General features: G+C 39.9%; 1 protein-coding gene and 1 long non-coding RNA gene across 8 annotated transcripts in view; one reads left to right on the top strand and one right to left on the bottom strand.

The window, feature by feature from the left end:
- The window catches only part of REPS2 (RALBP1 associated Eps domain containing 2), a 143,713-nt gene extending 131,375 nt beyond the window's left edge, over positions 1-12,338 (top strand). For 5 of the 7 annotated variants that reach the window (XM_006113356.4, XM_006113355.4, XM_006113358.4 and 2 more), the window contains 3 exons: positions 4,457-4,602; positions 7,740-7,848; positions 9,808-12,338. In XM_006113356.4, coding sequence (XP_006113418.2) covers positions 4,457-4,602; positions 7,740-7,848; positions 9,808-9,876 — 324 coding nt within the window. In that variant the 3' untranslated portion in view covers positions 9,877-12,338. The remainder of the gene's footprint in view (positions 1-4,456; positions 4,603-7,739; positions 7,849-9,807) is intronic. The other 2 variants (XM_006113357.4, XM_014568624.3) reach the window with 1 other exon arrangement.
- LOC142823262 (uncharacterized) overlaps positions 1-25,114 on the bottom strand; it is a 121,253-nt gene that overhangs the window by 1,558 nt on the left and 94,581 nt on the right. The gene's annotated exons all lie outside the window — the stretch shown is intronic.

The following is a 25,114-nucleotide window of genomic DNA, read 5'->3' as shown; positions in this document are numbered from 1 at the left end:
TACCTTTTGGAATCACACCTTTGTTTTTGAGCCAGCATTCTAAGCCTCAGTCCTTTCCAAGATCAGTAGTGTGGGCCGTTGGTTTTTTTTAGGAGTTAGAGGCCTAAGATCTCCAATAATACTTCACCAGGTACTAGTGCACACAGACATTACATAGTATCTATGTAGGACTGGTGTATGACACAGTGTGGTACCAGGAGGTGCCATGGAGGGGTGTTCTTGATAGGGAAGGAGCTGCTCTGACCTGAGAAATGGCTGTGATGATACGTGGCTGGGGGCAAGAGTCTACACAGGTGGCCTGTAGAGAGAGTTTGATTGATGTCTGGTGGATGAGGGAGCTGTTGAAACACGCCCACAGGTGGTAAAATGGCCTTCTGATGTCAATTTTCAAGTGAAAGCATACTTCCAAGAAAAACATAATAGAAAAATCAACAGTTAGAGAGGCCCCTGAGACTTCTCCTAGCCACTAGGAAAGTGAGCCACTTCATTACAGTTATAGGATGTTGTCTAGGACATAGCTGAAAAGTCCATCTAACTTGTATCTTAAAATGCTAGTTTTGGCATCGGTGTCTTACCCAGGTGTGTTTCTAACCAGATGCTCACCATTTATCTGCCTGGCATCTTCTGGCAAGCTTAGTGTGTTGTCTGTCTTTTGTTAAGTAACAAACTTCTTACAGGCTAGTTTCCAAGCTCAATTAGAAATAGTGGTATTGTCTCAGCCCAAAACAAACTACAGGGTAGAAGAACTGGTTTAAGGTTGCTTTGTGAAAGTCAGATTTCTTTTCCTCTCAGGCTACGTCTACACTACAGGGTTTTTGCACAAAAATAGGTGTTTTTGCACAAAAATCCATGGAGCATCCACATCTCAAGTGCGTTTTTGCGCAGGTAAATTTACAGAAAATCAAAAGAACAGAGGGGTTTTTTGCTGTGTAGGTATTCCTCTTTCTGTGAGGAATAACTCTTTTTTGTGCAAGAGTTCTTGCGCAAAAAGGTGTATGTGGACAGGCAATAGGGGATTTTTGTGCAAAAAGAGCCAATCCAAAAAAGCACAGGTGCTCTGGTGGCTATTCTATGAATAGCAATCAGAGCTTTCTTTTGAGAGAGTGTCTATGCAGTCCACAGCAGTGTGGGTGTGCTCTTGCGCAAGAAACTTTTTGCAGAAGAGATCTTCCGCAAAAAGTTTCTTGCGCAAGAAGCCTGCAGTGTAGACGTAGCCTCAAACTGACTTCCCCACCATCTTCCTAAGTAATGTTCTCTTGTGTTTTCACTTCTAATGGCTTTATAGTGGACCATCCCTTCACATAGAGCACTCTTGAAAATGGGGCTTTTTGACAGACGGTTATGGCTCTTTTTGCCATACTAACGAAAACAGAGATTGTGTATTTTGTATTTCCCCAGCTTTCACCCTTTTGGACATATAGAAATCACACACAGGTTCCCTAGTCATCTCACATGACATTTGCAGAGAGAGATAGTCAACCCTGCCAAGTGTGAAGCCACAGTGTGATTTGTGAAAGATCATACAATAGTTACACTCATCTGCTTCCCTGTTCAATTAAATGGTAAACATAGGTACTATTAAAATTTGGGGGGGGTGGGGTGGAGGGAAGGCGAACCAGAGGACAGAGTTTTGGAAACGAGATTCCGAGTCTTTCTCCTAAAGATTAATAGTTGAAATCAAGCTCATCAATAGAGACTGACATCTATTACTATTTCATGGCTATTCAGTGAGGTTTTGGGAATGAGTTCTTGGTCTTATTTCAAATTCTAGCAGCCCGGCATCCACATTGGCGAACCCCACATCACCTCTGTGGCAGCTTCATAGGAGGCCAAGGGCTGAATGAGCATAGAGCCTGAACTACTTTCTGGCCCTAGTGGTGGGGTTACCCTTTATAGATTTGAGCGTGAGACAGGGTGGGAGAGTTTACATTGCAATGACTCATGCTGCAGCCATTTGCTATGTCAGTGGGGAACTCAGACACTAATGCTGTTAAACCAATGACTTACACAAGGACCACATTCACTCACTTTAATTAATGAACACTAAGGGACCCATCTCCATTTTGAAAAAATGCAGAACAGTATATAGGCTGAAAATGTCTGCTATTTTTAGCAACAAATATTGTGAAAATCTGGTATGTAGATGTAATCGCTCTCACCCCGGGTATGTATTTTTTTAAAAGCAGTAAGCAAATGCATTACTTATACAATGTCATGTGATTCTTTTGTGTGGTATTTCACATGTTTAAGGCAAGTGGTTTGCCATGCTGGTTTGTGTACAACAGATCCTGTTTTAAGTTTGATTTGTTTGTTTTTAGATTTTTTAAGTGGCCATTGAACTCTGTAGAATTTTGCACTGTTAGAGACTCTACCTTCTCATAATGTTAACTCTGTTCATGGCCTTAAATTTAACTTTTAATGCAAAATACCTGCAATAGCCCTCTCCTGACTACATATTGCAGCCTTGTGGGCATTTCAGTGGTTCATTTAAAGGTGTATTACTTTGTTTAATTTATTTGTATTTGTAATACAATATATTAATTGGTATTAATTGGTTCCTATACATAAAAAGGAAGGTAGCCTTGTCCAGTGAATATGCCACTAGTTTGTATAATGAAAGCTGGGGTCTAGTCCTGGCTCTGCCAATGTCTCACTATGCAACCTTTGGCAACTCACTTTAACATTTGGTGCCTCAGCTTCGTGCTTTATGAAATGAGGGTGATAACACTATTTGCTGTCTTTGTTAAAGCACTTGGAGATTTACCAATGAAATGTGCTAGGAGAGCTACATTTTATAATAATAATTTATTATTATGACAGCCTGATACTGCAGTTGTTTTCAAGCTTTGTTTTGTTTTCTTTCTTTCCTGGGGTTAAGGGAAATAAGGACTATTTTGATTAAACTAATGAAAACACTTCTGGCATTGTTCATTAAATGCTAATGCCTTTGTCTTTTTTACTAGAGCCAGACCATGTTTTTTCATGTACTTATCCATGACAAATCACTACCCTTATATGCACTCATTCTGCAGTTATAGTTTACATATATGTCTCTGTAACCCAGTTCCTGAGCTGCCTCTAAAAGGGTATGTCTTCACTACCCTCCTATTTCGAAATAGGAGGGTAATGTAGGCATACCGCAATTGCAAATGAAGCCCGGGATTTGAATTTCCCGGGCTTCATTTGCATAAGCCGGGCGCCGCCATTTTTAAATCCCGGCTGGTTCGAACCCCGTGCCGCGCGGCTACACGCGGCACGAACTAGGTCGTTCGAACTAGGCTTCCTAGTTCGAACTACCGTTACTCCTCATGGAATGAGGAGTAACGGTAGTTCGAACTAGGAAGCCTAGTTCGAACGACCTAGTTCGTGCCGCGTGTAGCCGCGCGGCACGGGGTTCGAACCAGCCGGGATTTAAAAATGGCGGCGCCCGGCTTATGCAAATGAAGCCCGGGAAATTCAAATCCCGGGCTTCATTTGCAATTGTGGTATGCCTACATTACCCCGCTAGTTCGAAATAGCGGGGTAGTGTAGACATACCCTAAGAGAAGGTATTTCTGGGACAAACATCATAGGCTGCAGGAAGCCTGACTTGTGTCCCAGGCAAATGCCTCAAACACAGGAGATCTGGGTTCAATTCTTGTGTGACCTTGTGCAAGTCGGTCCCTCTCACACCCTGCATCTCAGCTGTACTATGGGGCAAGGTGAGAAGTGCCTTTCCATGGCTGCTGGAGCAGACATAGCTGAGGGACAGGCGCACATCCCCTGGTGGTGGCAGGTCCAGGTTCATCTGCTCCCTGTGCTCCCCAGCTAGAGTGAGGAATGGAGCAAACAGTGCACTTTCCCCTCATCCCTGGCAAAGGGGAACAGCCAGCAATGTTCTCATATGAATCGGGGGAGGAGGGGAGTGTTGCTTCAGCCCTCCTGCCTTCTCTACAGGATACTTGGGGGTTGGGAGGCTCAGGTGTGGGGCAGTCCTGGATGGGGGGACAATACCCCCAGCCAGCCCCTTTCACCTTCCTGGTGATTCTGTCTCTCTTCTGTATGGTTTTCTGGAAAGCAATCCCATTCTGGGCACTTCCCATTTTCCTGGTACAACCAAACCCTGACCTTGGTTTAACTTATGATAAGAGGAAGCTGCACATCAAATGTGGTGGTCCTAGCTCTTACCGTTTAGGAGGAGTTCTTGGGAAAACAGACAAACAAAAAGACAAACTCTCTCAAATAGATAGTCTGCTTTTTAAAAACCACAGTATGTTGTTTTAATACTAATCTAATATTACTGAATTTAGTTAAAACTGAGACAGCACAAAGCTGAGGCCATACTTCAGCAATTTTTGTCCAAAAACATTCCCTCATCATAGCCTTTTCTTTCCTTAAGTCATCATTTTAGCATGTCTTTGGATTCTGACTTATGTAAGGACTAACTTAATCTTTGGTTGGTTTTTTTTCTCCAAAGGAGATACTGCTTACTCAGCCACCCTCCAAACCAATCCGTAGGAAATTCCGCTCCGAAAATCAGATGTTGGAAACCCAGGAGCTCACTCCCACGATCAGCGTGACCTCTTCCTTGTCTGCCATCAAACCCCATCTTCCAGCTCAAAAGTAAAACACACACCTAAAAAACTACACCACGTTGCATCAAAATTGATTGGGTTGTTTTTTTCCTCATTCCCATATTTAATGATTGATTGACATAGGGCATTGGTAATGATATACAGATTTGAATTGTTCAGTTCAAATGCAGGCCAGCTGTAGTGATCAAAAATTGTTAACATCTGATAGCTGAACAGTGGCCTATTTGAAATGCATTTGATGAATTGAGTCGGCAAATATGTGCCCACATCATAAAACCTACCACTCAACTAGCCCATGTAATAAGGTGGCAGGGATCTTGTGATAACCGTACTAGCAGGTGTTTGAAGCCTGCCTGCTGTTGCTTAAGTTGTGCTCACGTATTTTGACAGTTGTAGCTTGTTAACCAATCAGGAGATGAGGATGGGGGAGATGACTCCAAATCCCTTCAGTTTTGTCATTGAAATAAGATGGGCAGTTCTCCACAGCAAGGAACTAAACTTCAAACACAATCTCAGTTACACAGGCTTTCAGAACACTGACCAGCCCCCACTGGTCAGGTGTTTGCAAATGCTGTAGCTGAGGCCAGCAACATTATTTAACTATCACTTCAGCCATAGTGTAGAAGTGCAAAAAATTCTCTGGTACAACTGATTATACTAAGCACTTCTGTTCAGTTCCAAGCATACGACAATGATACTCTTGCTGTGTGTCTTCGCTGATGTTGAGCAATAGATAGTTGTCATCTTCCAATCCAGCAAAGAGAGGCCCAAACACTGAAAAGCAATATTTCCCAAATTTATTCTGGAGCCCCATAGGAGCCAACAGTTTCAAGATAATGAACTATAGAAACAGATCTACCAAGTTGACAGGAGTCTTTAGAAGGGCTTTGCCCTTGGCCTAGGGGAGATGTGGATCAGAGCATGATTACAATATGCTTGTGTCTAGACTGCATCCCTTTTCCGCAAAAGGGATGCAAATTAGACACATCGCAATTGCAAATGAAGCGGGGATTTAAATCCCCCCGACTTCATTTGCATAAACATGGCTGCTGCTTTTTTCCGGCTCGGAGCTTTGCCGGCAAAAAGTGCCAGTCTAGACGTGGATCTTTCAGAAAATAAAGCCTTTTCCGAAAGATCCCTTATTCCTCTTAAAAAAAGGAATAAGGGATCTTTCAGAAAAGGCTTTATTTTCCGAAAGATCCCCGTCTAGACTGGCGCTTTGTTCCGGCAAAGCCCCGAGCCGGAAAAAAGCGGCAGCCATGTTTATGCAAATGAAGTGGGGGGGATTTAAATCCCCGCTTCATTTGCAATTGCGATGTGTCTAATTTGCATCCCTTTTACGGAAAAGGGATGCAGTCTAGACACAGCCTACATGTTTAATACTCATTTCTGGATCCATCCCAAAGAGAAGAGTATAATGCCCATAAGAGTTAAGCTATAAACCACCTGGGATAATCTTACGATTGCCATGATATCTATGAGATCTAGAGTCACTATGTTGCAGCTGTTGCCAGCATGCATATTGAAAGCATAGATATTGAAGTCACCAAGACTAAAGAGTTTTATGATTTCAATAAGTCCAACAGTAAAACAGGCACAAGTGATGGGGTGTGAAAAGAGCGGTGTTGAGTCAAATTTATTTTATCCCAGGATTCCTATTCGAGGTGAGTGCAGTTGACTCTTTCTTGGGGTTTGCACATCTCTTTCAAATGAAGTTGTATGCAAAAAACAGGGCTGAGCTTAGCCCTAATCCTCTGTATTTCATCAACAGACTGGCTAGGGAGGTTGTGGAAGTTCCTTTACTGGAGGTTTTCAGAAAGAGGTTGGATAGCCACCTGTACTGAATGGTTAGACACAACAAATCCTGCATCTTGGCAGGGGGTTAGACTAGATGACTCTTGAGGTCCTTTCTAACCCTCTGATTCTATGTTTTGGGACCAGGCAATCTGAGCCAAAATCAGGTCAGCTGAGTCATCCAGTCGGTGCTTCACAATACTTTACAATGAAGCTCTTCACCGAGAGTCTGAATCTGTGCTACTTGACTTGGAAGATTAAAATAAAAAATAGGGCTCTTCTGCTTTTGGAGACCCAGCTTTGTAGGAGGCCCAAGGAAAACTGCAACACCTACTAACATCTCTAATCCTCTCTCTATGATGCACATACTTAAACTGTCTCTAAAAGGTTTGTGGCCATGTAGAGATACATGTACACTTTGATTTATTTTATTTTATTATAAAAATGGTTAGGGGACAAACTGTAGATAAACAAATTGATGGAAAGGTGAAAAATAATAGCAAAAGGGCCAAACAATTTTAAGAAAAATGCAGAGATTCTTTTTCAAAGATCACTGTTGTTCACTCTGTTTAGTGAAAGAGTTAACTTGGGCTTTTCCTAAAGACTTGCCGCTATGTGTTCTGTTTAGATATGTATCTGTCTTAGCTTATGATGTCATTTAAAAGCTGCTGACACCTCATGTGCAACAGTTATGCTTATCTAACCTATATTTATCATATGTCCCTTTCTGTGTTTTTTTTATCACTAACAAGATTTGTATTTAAACAAATCTTAGTTTCTTTAAGAGTCATGGACAGACAAATAAGGTTCATAATTCATCAATCTGCAGTCTCATTGTGTGTGACATCACAATCAGTTGTGGTGGAAATGACAGGTTTGAAAGTGGAAGCTTAGTATTTCAAGTATAGAAAAGGAGCAGAAGCAGTTACATTCTAGAAAAAACAAAGATTTTATTTTCATGCGGCTGTCCTTAATAATAAAAAGATACTGAAGCTAAGTAAAATTGTTTCTGAATAGAATGTTCTGTATGATTTCCATTAGACATTAGTTGACATTTTAAAACCTATGAAGTGTTTGAAAAAAATAATAGCAAGAATATTGCAGCACATACAAGTACATTGACAATAAAATAGTTGAAAAGGGCCTAAAATAAGTCTATGGTTCAGATTAACAAATGATACCATTTTGCTTTTGAATAGCCATCTGATTGAGTCCTCTCACTTACATGTACGCAACATTTTCTGGGGAAAGTGTATCTTTTTCTTTTGATCAAGGTTTTGTACACATGTACATAAAGTGGATGTCTGGCCTCCTGGGGACAGTCACTGTTGAGGCTCTTTTCATTGAAATGTTTTGTATTTAACTCTCCAGCAGACAGTCTTCCAAGCAGAAGAAGGCTATTCAGACTGCAATTCGTAAAAACAAAGAAGCCAATGCAGTGCTAGCCAGGTTGAACAGCGAACTCCAGCAGCAACTGAAGGTAAGGGACACACAGACTATCACAACTACAAGGCTTGATGCTATCAGATATTTTTGCCATTGGCTAAGGATCTAGTGCCTCTATATAGATGAAATCTACTGCTTTGTTTCCAGACTCTTTTTTTGAAGCTATGCTGTAACTTTAGGGCTGAGTAGTCTATTTAAGAAAACGTGTAACCTAAGTGCAAAGGTCTGTGTTGTCGATTGAATTGAGTTTAAAAGATAATTCTTGTATTTTGAATGCTGGTAGAGCATTTAATGCCTTCTCTTCATGCATGAGAGGAGCTCAGACATAGCTTTCTTTGTCTGATCGGTTGTTATTTAGCTTCTTACATTCGGTCCTTCATTATACAAAGTCTACTTGCCTTAGATGAGCCTCTAAGAGTGACTTCATGACACTGTCCCTTGCAAGGTATTTGAGAGCTTTATTTGAGAGCTTTTAAATTGGTAACTTCCTGATAAAAATAAATTCTATTCTTTTTAATTTTCCAAACAAAGTCAATAAACTCCTTCTACTGGAGCTTCATGTCACTTATATAGATTATCGTACTTTTACGTAAGAAGGTCTGAACCGAGGCTATGTCTATTCTTCAGGCTTCTTGTGCAAGAACTTTTTGGGGAAGAGATCGTCCCCAAAAAGTTCTTGCACAAGAGCACATCCACACTGCCATGTGCGTTTGTGTAAGAAATGTGTTTTTGTACAAGAGAGTGTCCACACTGCCATGGACACTCTTACGCAAGTAATCTCTGATGGCCATTCACAGAATGGTCATCAGAGTACGTGTGCTTTTTGCGATAGGGGTTTCTTGCCCAGGAAACCCCTGGTGTCCGTCCACACACGCCTTTTTGCGCAAGAGCTCTTGCGCAAAAAGGCTTATTCCTTATAGAAAGAGTAATAACTCTTGTGCAAAAAGCCCAGTCTTTTGACAAACTGCTGTACTTTTACTTGTGCAAAAACTCGCTTGTAGTGTGGATGCTCTTGTAGTGTAGCCTGAGATCCTTTCAGAGACCATCAATGTTGCTTGCTAGTCTGTCAGCGTAATCTGCTGTTGCTTTTCCCTAAGAGGTTGAAAATGCTACTTTCTGCAGCATTTCCATCTCTAAAGGTGAGACTGTATGACCAGAAACTGAAACATGATGTCTTACCTAATAGCACAGTGGATTGCCACTGCGTTTGCCTGCCTTGACTTTCTTTCCTTCCTTTAGTGTTCCTCTGCATCTGTCAGAGTCTGCATGAAAAATCCCCATTCTGTAGCAATCACATCCCATTCCAGTCACTCAACCACTTTCCTTAGAGCAGAACTGAAGTACGGTTCCATGTAAGAATTTACCATTACCATTATTCCCAAATTGTCCAGAAGGATTTCTCAGAAGTAGTGCAAGGCAGACTCTCCCGGCCAGTACTTTTGATTAATCACAATTAAGTCGCATGATTAACTAAAAAAAAATCATAATTCAAATAATTCATCACAGTTTTCATAACACTGTTAGGCAATAGAATACCAATTGAAAATTATTAAATATTTTGGATGTTTTTCTACATTTCAAAATATATTGATTTCAGTTACAACAGGATGCTAAGTGTACAGTGCTCGCTCACTTTATATTATTAAAAATAATTGCCGTGTAAAAATTATAAACAAAATAAATAGTATTTTCCAGTTCACCTCATACAAGTACTACAATGAAATCTCTTTATGGTGAACTCACTAATCACTCTGTGCTCCAGTTTCCCCATCTATAAAAAAAGAATGATTCTATTAATCTCAGTAGGTTGTTGTGAGGGCGGATTGTCCAATATACTTTCAAAGCACCGTACAAATAAAGCAGAGTATAAGTTGTACGAGCTTGAGATCTGTTGTAGATGCCAGCTGTTACTGAACTACTCTTTAATAATGCAGCATTGTATGTGTGCGTGCAACAAAAAGTTAAAGCATTCCTTTTTTTTTCTGTAATCCAGGAAGTTCACAAAGAACGAATTGCATTGGAGATGCAGTTGGAACAGCTTCGTCCTGTAACTGTCTTGTGACCTTCAGTACATTATTTAATGGCGATAAATGGACACACGTGCCAACAATTTTTGACTGTATTAGCACAGCAAATCTGTGTATAGTTTTCACTGAGGCAGAGGCACTGGAAAAAGTGGAATCTACATTGGGTTTCTTTGCACACCACCTTGCACATTTTCCCTTGCAGATGAAGAGGTAGAGGAGATAAATGTCAAACCATAGGTTATATCTAAGAAATGAAAGCTATTTCCTACTTGTTCTTCAGGATATTACAAAATGCAGTTAACTACCAAAATTAATTGTAGTCTAAATCTGAAATTGTTAATAGTTTTAAAAGTGTATTTATTTAAAGAATTCCTGATGTGTGTACTTTCTTGAAAATCAATTATTATAAGTTACAGGCATTCGGAATTCTTCTTTATATGTAAAATCCCTATTCTAACGCTGTTTCTTGGATGTTTCCGATTTCACATAGGTTTATACCAGGAGATAGTGACTGTAGTTTTAAGACACAAAAGAATAAAAATAATTGTACGGATGGTCTATATTCACAATCATGTCACTTAATTGTCTCTTTAGCACCATTTATGATTATTCATCATTTATGTCAAATATTACAGGGTTTGTGTGTTATAAGTTAAAAATCACGTGAAAATGCAGTGTTGAGAACTAAAAACCATTGAAGCTTGCTGATTTTAGACATTTTTAAAACTTGTTTTTAAGCTATATCTGCAGGGAAAATTAGAAATGGACACACTTTTCTGTACGTAATTAATGTGTACTTGTTAAGCGTATGTTCTGCTTGTCTTTGGAGACATCAGTTTTTTTTTCATATTTGTTTGCATTGGTCTATATTCCTGTTTCACTAGCTATTGCATTTGTAAAGAATCTGAACTAGATGTTTGATTTCCAAATAAAATAAATGTATGTATATGCTCTAGGTAGCATTTCTAACTGGCTATGATGCAAAGACATGGATCCTACAAGCGGCTGTCCATTGAGTGGCCTTAATACTGTGCAGGAGATGCTCCTTACAGGAGAGACACCTAGGATCTTTCCTTTTGCGAAAGGGAAAGTCAAAGTTAATAGTCCTCTGTCTGGGTCTGATCTGGGGCCAATTGAAATTGATGGACATCTTTCCATTGACTTCAGTGAACATTGGATTAAGTCCTCTGAGACTTTCTGAAAATGAAAGCTTTCTAATGAACCTTTTAGTTTTGGGGCCAAAACTCTTATAATGCATAGTTTTAGAAGAAATGAAATCAGCCTCTTCCCTTTGACATATGCCTCATTGATAAAAACATAGCATGCATACTGTCCTCTTTCTTTCCTTCCCCTCTCACAACCCCACAAGTGATGCATTATAGTCTTTTCTCAGTGATGTAAACTAACCATCTGCATTAAGTTTGCAAACGTTCTGCATACATATTTTCCTCTATTATTTGTGATGCTTTATCCATCCAGTTTTGGAATGTTCCCTAAGGGTGGGTTAGAAATAACTACCCAGTCTCCTGTCAGGATATGGTGTGAAATGAATAAATGTGAAAAAGCTGTAGTGGAATAGCAGGGCAGCCAGAAGTTTCATCAACATGTCAAACAAGAATGACATCAATGTAAATGTTTAAAGTTGACTTGGTGACGGAACAGACTCCCTTGACTGAAGTTTATATGGATTCGAAATTTATAAAACATTATTCCAATGGGGGGAGGGAAATCTTCACATTTGTAAAACTGTGCTAACTGAAAGTTGGTTAATGTTATTCCTTAGCTAGCTAACCACTGTTCATGAATTTTTGAATTTCTGACTTCTGTGTTAATGCTCTGCAGTTAGAATCAGAGTGGTGACTATGGATTGTAACTAAGTGAAGGGTGTGGTAATATCTTTTAGAATTGCATCATGCCACTGGACAAACCATCGCTTATCTAGACAACTATGCCCATGCGAAATAAAATAAATTGGACCTCCTTCTGTGGGGAGAGAACAAGTTTTGTAGCCCAAAAGCTGATCTCTCTCGCCAGCAGAAGTTGTTCCAATAAAAGGTATTTCCTCATCCCCCATGTCTCTCTCATATCCTGCGACCAGCACTGCATATGCAAATCATTCTTTTCATTTACAAAATTGAATGGTTTGATTTTTATGAGTTAATTTTTATTAATTCTTGTTTTGTTGGTTTTTACTTAACAAAATTACAATTTTAAAGGACAGAGTTGGGCAGCACTATCCATATTAGCCTGAAACATCTTTCTAGGGTTTTTTTTTGTTTTGTTTTGTTTTTGAAGATGTCAAACCTCCTTCTGTTATTTTGGGGCGGGAGGGGGGAGGAGGAATTGTAATGAGAGTTACTACTGCTCAGCCCCTTCAAAAATCAGGGCTAACATTTTCAAAAGTGTGCTAAGTCCTATTTTCAAAAGTGACCTAGTTCTTTCAAAGCCTAAGTCCCCATTAACTTTCAGTGAGACACAAGGGAAAAATGTCAAAAGATCTAGACTCCTGAGCTTCCTACTCTTGAAAATGTGACTTTGGTTCCTATATCACACAGGCAATTTCTAAGTTTTAGCCTTAAGCTAAACTTGGCAATCATGGGTGTGTAAAATTAAGCACTTGTAATGGTCTGATTTTCAAACGTGCTCAACATCTACAAATCCTGTTGAAGTCAATGGGAGTTAAATGCTAGGAATTGTTTGGAAATCAGGCCAGTTTATTTCCATTCTAAATACAGAACATCAGACACAATGAACAAGTTATGGGGATATGTTTAAAGACAAACTATACAAACACAGACCATTGTTGAAATATTAAAGATTAACATTCTCCTGTTTTAGGATACCATGAAAATGTATATATATCATCTTTTCATGTGGCTCCCATATTGTTGGATTAAAAACATCAATCATTAGCAAGTTCAGCCCTGTTGAGTTCAGAAATGTCAGTTTTCACTTGAAACATTATTTCCAAGCACAGTTGTACAGGATGGGAGATGGTTTTAATGCAGTGAACACTTCAGTCACTTCAGTAAGAGGAACTTTTTCAGCTTTCTTCTAAATATTTCAAGCTTTCTATTGTACTCAAGAGTCTCAAAGCATATCTTGTCATTTCATATATTGCACTTGTCCATACAAGCATGGTTGACAATTTTATTGAGGTGGTACCTAGCCTAAAATTAGCAATATCTCAAACCCTACTTCAGCCCTAACAACACTGGATAACAATTGTTTGCAATTACAAAACTAATCCTATTAGGTGGTTCTGATTTGGAACTCTTCACAAGTAGCTTCTGGATAACCTTAATATGGAAATTATCTCTCCCTGTTGTAGAAGGTGCTTCTGACAAGTTTAATTCCCAGATCATGACACAGACAGTTTGTGAAAGTTTCCAGTGTGTAAGGGAGGAGCGTTACTTCTCCAGCACTGCCAGTCCTTTAGCCTTTAGCACACAGACACCTTAATTGACAAGAAGTAGTTGGTGTGATAAAAGTCAAGATAGGAAAGAGGGATAATGAACCCAGCTATTTGAGCAACTAGAGTGAAAACTTATTTTTTCAAATCATGACTATCCCAAATATTATGAATTTGAGAAGAACTATATATTTTGAAGGTTTCCTTTATTCAATTGTCTTCATGAAACTGTGTACTACATTTTTGCTGTTTGTCATCTTTGTTTGCTATTGACCATTTGATATAAATCTGGAACTGGGTAACTTATTGCTGATAATCTAAAATTTAAAAGATAAATTCCTCTCCAGGAATATATATATGTGTACATTTACTTATACAATGTAGTTGATACCCATATTCCAGAATATTTGTTTTCACAGCTGCAGAAATGTGTGTGTGGTGGTTTGCAAGATATATAGTATTCTGTACTATGCACATCCAGTTTTGGAAAATGTATATGATACGAACGGGGTGCTATGTTGAAATAAAAAGCGACAATAGATTCAGTTTGTCTTGCTACTTATGTTTTGTACAAATTATATAAAAAGAGGAAAAAACACTCTATATTTTGGTATGGAAAGATGTTCAGTTGACATGGCTAACCCTTGAGTAATTAATGTGCAAACACATATCCACCAAAAGGGGTGCAGTTGGGCGTGAGAGACACGATTAAAAAGTTTACAGTGAAATCCTGGTCCTGTTGACCTCATTGGAGTCATGACTTCACCCTTCCTTTGCAAAAGTTCACTTTGCCCAAAAGTAAACTACCAAATGGAACCAGTTTCATCTTTTAAGAATGTGAATAGTATAAACATCAGTGAGAATACTGAGGTAGTCTGAGTGTGCATAAGCAGGAGTAATGGGATGAAATAAGTAGATCAATAAATTAACCAGGGTATTTTCTCCCATTCAACTTAGCAGTGAATTCTGTTAGACTGCCGGGAAATGGTGGTGCTCTTGTTATCTGAGACAATAAAAATCAGACTAGACAAATCACTATACAGTATGTATTTTGAAAACAGTCCTTCATAGGCACAGAGCTAAGTTAGATGGACTAATGGATTATTTCCAGCTCTCGGCTACTTTATTTCTATTGCTTAGCTTTACTTCTAGTCAAAGACTAGGGTATAAAAGAGGAAATAGTGATGACTTGTAAATAAATTATTATAGCTCTAAGGCAAGAGAGAGGATGCTTTATTAGCCCTAAATATGTCTCTGGTGCATTAGAGGAACAAAGTCACACTCAGAACTTGTGAAAACATGCTGTGGGGGTAATTATGCATTGGCAAGAAGATGGATTTATATCAGCGATGGGCAGTGTTAATGAGTGGACCACATGAGTGGCCCTCCTTCATCTCAGGGGGCTGCAAGATTGTTATAAGCAAGATGGTCTCCCAGGACAGGGTAGTTTTGCTAAATGCATGTGTCCCTAGAATTTGGAGGCTATGTCAATTGAACTGTAGCAGCACTTTGGCTACGGAGGGAGCACACGGCTCTCACAGTCAACACTGTGTGTAATCAGCACCCATCTCACTTCATGTGCCCTTGCTTTACATGTGTGTCAGTTTAGTAATACTGGTAGGAAATAAACTACTCGGATGGAAGCCAGTGGAATCTGGCAATCCTGTGCATGGACAACAGTAAACAAAATGTTTCATGGGCCACACTCAGAACGCTGCCTATAGCCCAAGGGTCGCAGGCTGCCCACCATTGATTTAGATGATTTCTATGTTCCTGGGGAAGCGTCGCAAGTCAGGGGGTCATAACTCAAATCCTCATTTATGATAGGCATCTTGCGCTGTCATAAATGCAGGCCAAGGACATATAAGTCATGGGTTTTTCAGCCCCTTTTGCACTTATAGTATTGGTTGTAAGTGTGGGGGGTCGCAACTCGGGCAGTCGCATCTTGGGAGTTTCCTGTATTCTGGGGAACTTTAATATAATTCCAGTTTGGCTCTCCCAAGTGTAAATTAATGTTTTAACATTTATGAAGAGGGAATAAGTATCTTTCACTATGGAAAATCATTCGTATTGAAAGAAGGGGGGGAAGTAGAAACAGCTAAGGATTTATTTAGTTTATTATATTGAAAAAAATGTCTGCTTGTAAATCTTCACCCATGTCCTCTCTTTCTTTTCTGACCATTAAGGTGATAGGGAACAGCCAGCATGGATTTGTAAAGAACAAATCATGTCAAACCAATGTGAGAGCTTTCTTTGTTAGAATAATGAGTCTTATGGATAAGGGAGAAGCGGTGAACGTGGTATACCTAGACTTTAGTAAGGCATTTGATACCGTCTCGCATGAAATTCTTATCAATGAGCTAGGCAAATACAACTTAGATGAGGCTACTATAAGGTGGGTGCATAACTGGCTTGATAACCGTTCTCAGAGAGTAATCATAAATGGTTCACAATCCTGCTGTAAAGGTATAGCAAGTGGGGTTCCGCAGGGATCTGTTTGGGGACCAATTCTGTTCAATATCTTCATCAACAATTTAAATATTGGCATAGAGAGTACGCTTATTAAGTTTGCAGATGATACCAAGCTGGGAGGGGTTGCAACTGCTTTCGAGGACAGGGTCATAATTCAAAATCATCAGGACAAATTGGAGAAACGATCTGAGATAAACAGGATGAAGTTTAAGAAGGACAAATGCAAAGGAACAATCAGTTTCGCACATACAGAATGGGAAGCGACTGTCTAGAAAGGAGTACAGCAGAAAGAAATCTAGGGGTTATAGTGGACTACAAGCTAAATGAGAGTCAATAGTGTGACCTTGTTGCAAAAAAAGCAAACATGATTCTAGGATGCATTAACAAGTGTGTTGTGAGCAAGACATGAGAAGTCATTCTTCTGCTCTACTCTGCACTGATTAGGCCTCAGTTGGAGTATTGTATCCAGTTCTGGGCACCACATTTCAAGAAAGATGTGGAGAAATTGGAGAAGGTCCAGAGAAGAGCAACAAGAATGATTAAAGGTCTAGAGAACATGAGCTATGAAGGAAGACTGAAAGAATTGGGCTTGTTTAGTTTGAAAAAGAAGAGATTGACAGGGGACATGATAGCAGTTTTCAGATATCTAAAAGGGTGTCACAAGGAGGAGGGAGAAAAATTGTTCTTCTTGGCCTCTGAGGATAGAATAAGAAGCAATGGGCTTAAACTGCAGTAAGGGAGGTTTAGGTTGGACATTAGGAAAAGGTTCCTAACTTATCAGGGTGGTTAAACACTGGAATAAGTTGCCTAGAGAGGTTGTGGAATTTGCCATCTCTGGAGATATTTAAGAGAAGGTTAGATAAATGTCTTATCAAGGCTGGTCTAAGTCAGTGTTTCTCAAACTGTGCTCCATGGAGCCCCAGGGCTTCGCAAGACATCTCCAGGAGCTCCACAAGGTTGGCAAACTAGAAACATGGATAGGTACAACACATACAATCAGTGGACCACTGAGGCTCTGCATAAATTTTTATGCCTGTAAAGGGCTCTGGAGCCCAAAAAGTTTGAAAACCGCTGGTCTAAGCAGTACTGGGTCCTGCCATGAGGGCAGGGGACTGGACTTGATGATCTCTCGATGTCCCTTCCAGTCCTAGTATTCTATGATTATGTCCTCTTCCTACTCAATCAGCGCTTTCCCTCTGAGCATTCTGAGCCTGAACATGGACCCTTAATTTGCAAGGGGAGAGAAATGAAATCACTTCATTTCCCTGAACAGGAAAAAAAGTGAGTTCGATCTATGCCTGCCGACCACAATAAGGATATAATCTGCACCCACGTAGCCACAGTCCTCCCTATTTATTTTGGTCCTAGACATCCAGCACTCCAGTCATCTGAAGTAGTGGGCTGTGCCCACAAAAGCACACGACACCATCTACATGTTTTGTTAATCTATAAAGAGCTACCAGACTATTTGTTGTTTTTTCTGTTTACCTGTACAGACTAACTCGGCTACCCCCTGGAAATCCTATCCAGTCACATGCTCCCAATCCCAATCCCTACAAACAGGCACACCAAAATGGCAAAAATGTGTCTGACCATTTGAAAATGCAGTTCAAGATGGAGTGTGTGTTAATGTTTAGGGTCATGGAGGATCCGAAGGGGCAATTTATCATGTCTGTCTATGCTGACAGCGCCCAGAGAGAAGGCAGAAAAGAAACTCTGGTGGGATGCAGCTCTCATACTTTATAGGCAGCAAGGAGATTCCCTTGCCATCTTGTTTCACCCACCCCCACAGAAAAGGACTTTTTAAAAAGCTTTGCTGGTCACAGCTTTGTAAGAAGGTTTACATGCCACTTGATATCCAAATCATTCTGTTCCCAGGTCACTTAAACAATCAAGCAGTTCATTCTATTTGTCTCAGATTATGGGTGTGTTGAGCTAGTCATACCTGCATTCATCAGGCTGGTACAAAGCTTGCATTGTTTAGCATAAATTCCACATGCTTATCTAAGAGAGGAAAAAACAGATGGACGACTTACCTGTGTCTTAGTTCAGAAATCGCCATTTTTCCTGAAGGCTACTAAAAGCTGAACTTGAACCAAGAGGCTTCTAGTTTTATATTAGTGGGTTTTGAGAGCAGAACTTTGTTTGCATTAGCTCTCACATGCATAATTTTTTAAAAGCGATGAGTGATTGTGGGTAACCACAGACACAGTTTACCCACCCCGCCACTGAAAATCATAGCCTTTTAAATGGCCTTAAACAGGACACTAGAAATGGAGGCAGCCAGCTTCACTTGTCACTCTTGAAAAATTAGGCTAAAAGATTTCCTAATATGTGGAGTGAAAATGGCCCTTCTTGGAAGCAGTCTGATTCTAGCATTTGGCAGCATACCAGCTGACAAAAAACTTGCCAACGTGAGCTCTACTGCTCATTACTCTCTGAACCAGTGGAAGAACTTGTATATTTCTAAAGGTGCTTCATTAGAACTGTGTGGTCAGGTAATTACTTACAAGCGTTACCAAACCAGAAACCTAAATCTGTGCATTCAAGAACATGGGGAGGGCTTTGATCTGGAACTGAATTTCATGGCTCAGGCACTTCTCTGTTAATTATCTGATCATTTGATATACTAACATTGATATTTAAACAGGCTGCAAGGGGTGCTACCCTAATATAAGTATTTACTTTTACCATCTTTTTAACAGCTGCTACATTCAGATGACATTTCCAAGAGGTGGGCCAGTGTTTCTCTAATGACTGATAAGATCACACTATGCTACTCTGCAGGACATATCTGTGCACACAACTGGCCTATGTTGATGCATGTTCTTACTCAGATTGTCTTCATCCAGTCTTCTTTACTCCTTTCTATTGTTTGCCACATCCACAGTGCCTCCTTGTCTTGAGTTAGGCTCTGATTCTGTGGTTGGTAGTGTGTAGACAGGTTGCTGAGCTAGTACGGTGAGTCACTGAAGTCATGTGTAGAAATTCTCTCACCCAGAATCCATTGCAGGATCAAGTCTGTAATCGTGAGGGACTCTCCTTGTCCCAATGCAACAAGGCCCTTGAACCTGATTATGCACCACCTTTAGAACTGTGAATTGCAGGTTTCGACATTAATGGTGAAGACTATGGAAAGACCACAGAGAATTACTTTTCACTCTTCCCTATGTGATGGGTCACAGCGAAATCAGCCTGCCACAGTCCTCTCCAGTTAACTGCTTGTCTGCAGTTTAAGCTCTTCTCTCAGGACCAGCTGTAGGCTTTTGGGAAGTAATTTTTTGTGAAGCAGCTGTGAGGTGGTTAAATATGAGGGTGGTTATTTTGCCCAAATATCTGTTGTAACTGGGTTGGTTTTGTATAGGCTGCTCATCTGCATATTGCCTGGGCTTTTATCTTTGGTGTTTGTATCTCGCAAGTATTTGTGAAAGCATCTTGAGCTATTGAGGACAGGTTCCTTTAATACATAATAATAAATATATTAAATATGCGAGAGCCAGAATTTGGAAATAAGCAAACAAATACAAACCCCATACTAATTAGGCACAGAAGAGTTTTCACACCAGACTGCACCATCTCTTCCAATATATTGTCTCTGAAAGTGGCCAGTAGCAGAGGTTTCAGAGGTAGGTGCAAATAACCTACTTTTGGCAGTAACCTACTTTTGACTGCCCAAAGGGAAGTTTCTTCCCATTTCCCACAAATTAGTGGCTGGTTGTACTCAAAAGGACAGGTCAATATCCAGCATTTTAAAACTGTATTTTTGTAACTGAATATTCTCTTTATGTAAATCAATAACTCTACCCAAGTTCTACTAAACACTTGGGCTATATCTACACTGGCAGCTTCTTGTTCAAGAACAGCTGTTCTTGCGCAAAAACTTGCTTGCTGTCTACACTGCACGCGTGTTCTTGCGCAAGTAAATGTATAGTATCACATTGTAAAACAGGGCTTCTTCCGGAAGAGTTATTCCTCTCCCCATGAGGAATAAGCCCTCTTGCGCAAAAGCTCTTCCACATGAGGGCAGTGTAGACAGGCAACATGAATTTCTTGTGCAAGAAGCCCCTATGGTTAAAATGGCCATCAGAGCTTTCTTGTGCAAGAGAGCGTCAACACTGCCCTGGATGCTCTTGCGCAAAAGTACATGCCAGTGTGGACGCACTCTTGTGGAAGACTTTTTGTGCAAGAACTCTTCTGCAAAACAGTTCTTGCGCAAGAAGCTGCCAGTGTAGACGTAGCCTTGGATTCAGTGGTATCTTATAGCAATGAGTTGCATGGAGTTAATTACACATTGCTTAAAAATTCACTGATTCTGTGGGGCTAGAAAACATTAGGAGGTGCTTAGCACCCGCTGGCAGCCATCTCCCTCCTCTCACTTCCCAGCACCTCATGCTGCTCAATTCCTCCTCCTCCCTGCCACTGCCTATTGCCCACTACAGTCAGCCGTTTCATAGTGTCACAGGTAGCTCTGGAAGGGAGAGGGAGGAGTGGGGATGGGTCATGCATAGGGGAGGAGGCAAGAAGAGACCCGGCAGAGGTGGGATAGGGCTGGGAGGGGCAGAGCGGGGCCTTGAGGACCCTCTGGGTTTGAAGGAAGCTGCTGCCTATATTCATACACCAGAAGTGGGGGGCCTTGTTGGAGGGCTGAGTGACAAAGAGAGGGCCTTGTGAGTTATGGGAAGAGAGACCATTGCAGGGATGGAGTGACCATCGGCAAGGGGCATCATCTGGGAAGAAAGCTGTTATTGCCTGGCCAAGAGGAAGTACTCTTGTGGTAAATGAACACCCATTACAGAAGTAAAAAGTACAAGCTCCCCAGCTTTAACTGAAGAGCTAGTGCTCCTCAGCTTGTGGGTGTAATAACTTACACACTCCCCAGTGGGTTACAGGAGCTCCTGCATTAGCTTCCCTGCACAATTCCTGATTTGAGGTAGCTTTATCAAATTATTCTTCTCTTCTCTACACAAAAGAATCCCAATCTTTTCAATCTCTCCCCAGAAGGAAACTTTTCCTTCCTCTAATTCTTTTGATTGCCTAGCTGTGGAATGCTCAATTTCTGTTTTATCCCTTTTTTGGAAGAGGGTGACCAAAATGGAGCACAGGCTGGCTGTCTCATTCTTAAAACATGGATCTACTTTGAAAAGTGAGTCTGTGTCCCATGTTTATCAAATCCCAACAATTTCTAATTCGAATGTGCTGTATTTAGAAGTAATAAGATGTTTCTTTCTAATTTCCAGCCCTGCAAACACAAGCTAGGATCCTGAAAGTGAAGCTTCATCCTTTTTCACTGTGCATCATTACCAGTAGATAAGATGCTTTCAAGCCAAATTCTGTCTGCAGTAATACTTGTTCGATACCATCAGCTAAAGGGTTTGCACAAGTGTAATTGATTGGAACTTAGCAAATGATTCTGTTACTATAGACTAGGGAATAGAATCCAACTCACTCCCCATAGCTATGCTGGCTAGCAACAGTTACAATTTACAAAATAATAAAAGCCTTTTTGTCATCAATATCTGCAGAGAGACAGATGGAACAGGGCTGCTGAGAATGAAGGTGCCATTTTTATATAGTCCCTTTTCAGAAAAGAACTGCATTGGAACTTTTGTTGCTTCCCTAAATGAGGTTATCCCTATCTCCTGCTGACTGAGTGGCCTTATTGGAAAAAATATTGCTAAAAACTGAGTTTGTTTATATGAATAAAGATTTTCTTGTGAACCTGTGCTTTTCTATTGCTTCTCCCTCAGATAACAATATGACTGTGTGTATCTTTTGAGAGTGCAAATCCCAGCATCAGGAGTTATTCTGCTGTTGATGCTAATACTACACCAGAGCTTTAAGCATTTTTGGAATTAACAATAGATTTTCTAAGTAATATTTTGTAACATTTCCATAACAGTACAGACTATTTAGTCTGCAAGAGGGAGGACAAGATGAAAGGCATAACAGAAGCAAGATACTTGGGTTATTTCTAGTTGTAACAAGGCATGCTCTGGTGGGACGCCCCTGAGAGTACCAATTCAGGGCAAATTGCTGAGAAAAAGGGCAGTCACATCCCACAGTCTGCGGTTTCTCCACTTACAAAGTGCACCAAACCAGTCCAAAAAAGAGAACTTCTGTTTCACCACACTGGCTAAAAAGAAATCATACAAGTAATTCCTTCAGACACCCAGTTCCCCTGTATCACCACCAATAGTATTCCTTATACGGATGAGAAGTCAGTCTCGTCAAATGAAATGAAATTTTTTTTTAAATTGTATCCTTTGGTATATATGGTTGTGACTACTTTCTTCCACTATTTGATCTGAGGAAGTGGGTCTGGCCCACGAAAGCTCATCATCTAATAAACCATCTTGTTAGTCTTTAAAGTGCTACATAGTCCTGTATTTTGTTTCAGCTACACCAGACTAACACGGCTACATTTCTATCACTATTCGTCAAATGAAAGGTTCTTTCAATCCCAAAGCACTAAGCTCATGCCCAGGTCAATATGTTACTCAGATCTTACCCAAAAACCAAATTGTTGCCAATCCTTTCATATCTAAAATCTAAAGGTTTATTCATAAAAGAAAAATAGAGGCAAGAGTTAAAATTGTTCAAGGAATCAAATGCATACAATTGTTGCAAAGTTCTTAGTTCAGGCTTGCAGCAGTGATGGAATAAATTGCTGGCTTAAGTCAAGTCTCTGGTTACTTTCCAAATCATGGGAAGGACCTCAGTCCCTTTGTTAGAATGCTCCCTTTGGCATGAGTCCATAGTCCAGAGGCTGGAGCAGGAAAGAGGCAAGATGGAGATGTTCCCAGGACCTTTTATACTTTCTGCTATGGGGAGAGACTTACATTGTCCTTAGTGTGGAAAAGTAAACTAATAAGATGATGTCCAGTCACATGAGCTTTCCCATGGACAGATCACTTCTCCATGCAGGACTCAGTTCTTTTCAGGTAGAAGCTATTGTCCACATGCTAGTTTGTCCACATGCTAGTCTGGCCATTACCAAGGAAGGCTCATCAGATGTGGATTGGCATCTTCCAAGGCCCATTGTCAGGCATGTACTTCTATGTGACTTGAATAGTTCTTCAGAGTATGCTGGCTAAACATCTTGTTGATGTTTCCCAGAGTCACGCATTGAAATACAAGTTCATAGTCAAAGCTCAAACTTTCAAATACAACAATGATACATGCATACAAGTTCCATATTCATAACCAGCAAATCATAACTTTTTCATAGACACCACACTTGGCACACTTTGTGAAAGATTTATAACAGTGGTTGCAACAGTGGTCTATATGGTCATATTAATGCTCATTAAATTAATAAACAATTCAATTCTATATCCTCTTTTACAATATTTAATCCGTGTTCTATGAATTTAAAAAAACAATTAAAGCAGTGTTTCTAAAACTTTTTGAGCTGGAGGAACACCAAACAATATATATATATATTTTTTTATGAGGAACACCAAGGATTTTTTGTTGAGCAGAAAAAAAGAAAAATAGGGCTGGAGGGAAAGTTATTGAGGACAAAAAAAAGAGAGAGAGAGAAAGGTTGCCTGACCATTTAAGGGTGGCCATTTTGAACTCTGTTCTCCATGGCACCCCTCCGACTGCCTCGGTGTGCCGCGGAACACAATTTAAGGAACACTGATTTAAAGAGTTTGTTATCAGTTAAGTGCTCAGACACTTCTATAGGGAGCTTAGTATATGGTGTCCCTTGCCACTGCTTATCAGAAATTGGCAATGGGCAATAGATAGGTGATGGATCACTTGATGGTTACCTGTTCTTTTCATTTCCTCTGGGGCACCTGGCATTGGCCACCCTTGGAAGACAGGATACTAAACTAGATGGACCTTTGGTCTGACCTAGCATGGTCGTTCTTATATTCTTATAAGCACCTCCAATGATTAAATAAATAGCCTAAGTCCTACATTTAGAAAAATCTCAAAGACTTTATAAAATGTTTTATTTATTGACAGCCCAATAAGAGAGAGAATAATCATCTCATATGCCCAGAGGTTTCAGATCATATATTCCAGTTGCTATCCTAGATTGTCTCTGATGTCTAGGGTTATTTTTGTTGAGATAAAGTTGTTTTATGCTTTTCATTAAACAAGAAGAAAGGTGTAAACATCACCATATATCATGAGGGATGCTAACCCCTGCTATGGGAGTAACTATCTGTGATCTTGGCCCACGTCGTGTGATTGGACCCAGGAAGCAAAAACTAGAATTCCCGTGGCTCACACTAAAAACAAAAGTGAAATTAATCAGTCTATTTTCATTGTCCAAGATGAGAGAAGTAAACACAGTCCAAATGATGAAAACTAAATTAAACTTTAACATTTTTTCTAGGTTTTTTTGAGAATTCTGCATGGTGGTGAGAGAGAATTTTAGACAAACATGTTTGATTTTTCAATTTGATTTTTTATCCCTTAAATTGGTGTATTGTCTCTCCTAGCAATTCAAAATTCATAAGCTCCCCAAAATTTTTAGATTGTCTTAAAAAACATTTTCACTCTTTTTGTTTACCTTCTACTTTCTGAGTCTCACATCTTCTAGCTTTTTTCTACAACTATGATGGCTACAAATCTTTGACTGAAAAATCTAAGATTGTGATATCACTTGACTGTAGTATCTACGGCTTTAAGAAAGACATCAATCTTGTGACTGTGAACTGGCAAGGTTGAAATTGAGTCAAAGCTTTCACTTAATAGTACAACAGTCTTAGAACATTAAATAGGGTTCATAAATAAAATTATGAAATGAAATTTCTGTGTTTATGAAATAACAGCCTACATTTAGTTAATCTGTGCAATAGTTTCTGCTTTGTAACAACAAACATAATTTCAATATCAAAATCACAAAGATTTCTTGTCTAACCTCTTCTCTGTTTTTTTATAAAGTTTAGAACCTAGGAAATGCAGCAGCAGGATATGACAGAAAATGGAACTTCTATAGTTATATATAGAGGAAATGTTTCTCCAGTAAACTTCCTTCCACTGGCCTGCCATTGTGCCTTAACTATAGCATCAAAAGACCTGCCTGTAAGAGTGAAATGGTACAGTAGCTGAATTTCTATACTGACCCATGGCTTTTCTATGGAAATTGTCAACAAGTTTGAGCAGTAACAGTCACTGTAATGCTGTTAATATTGTCCAACCAGAAACCAGAACCCCACTTCCATATTCCTTACTATTTGGATGCACGCTTTGCAAGTTGTTTAAACCTGACAGTTTAGACATCATTTCTGCAAGGCACTAAAACACGTGTATCACTTTAAATACATGAATAATCCTACCAAAGTCAACATCTTAAAGTAATACTCTTGCTTCAGTACTTTCCTGAATTGAGAACTTAGTTTGCAAGCCTTTTATTTGTGGGAGGGGGATTC

This window comes from Pelodiscus sinensis, chromosome 1, assembly GCF_049634645.1.
Source record: "Pelodiscus sinensis isolate JC-2024 chromosome 1, ASM4963464v1, whole genome shotgun sequence".
NCBI classification, from domain to species: Eukaryota; Metazoa; Chordata; order Testudines; family Trionychidae; genus Pelodiscus; species Pelodiscus sinensis.
This window is presented reverse-complemented; position numbering and strand designations above follow the sequence as displayed.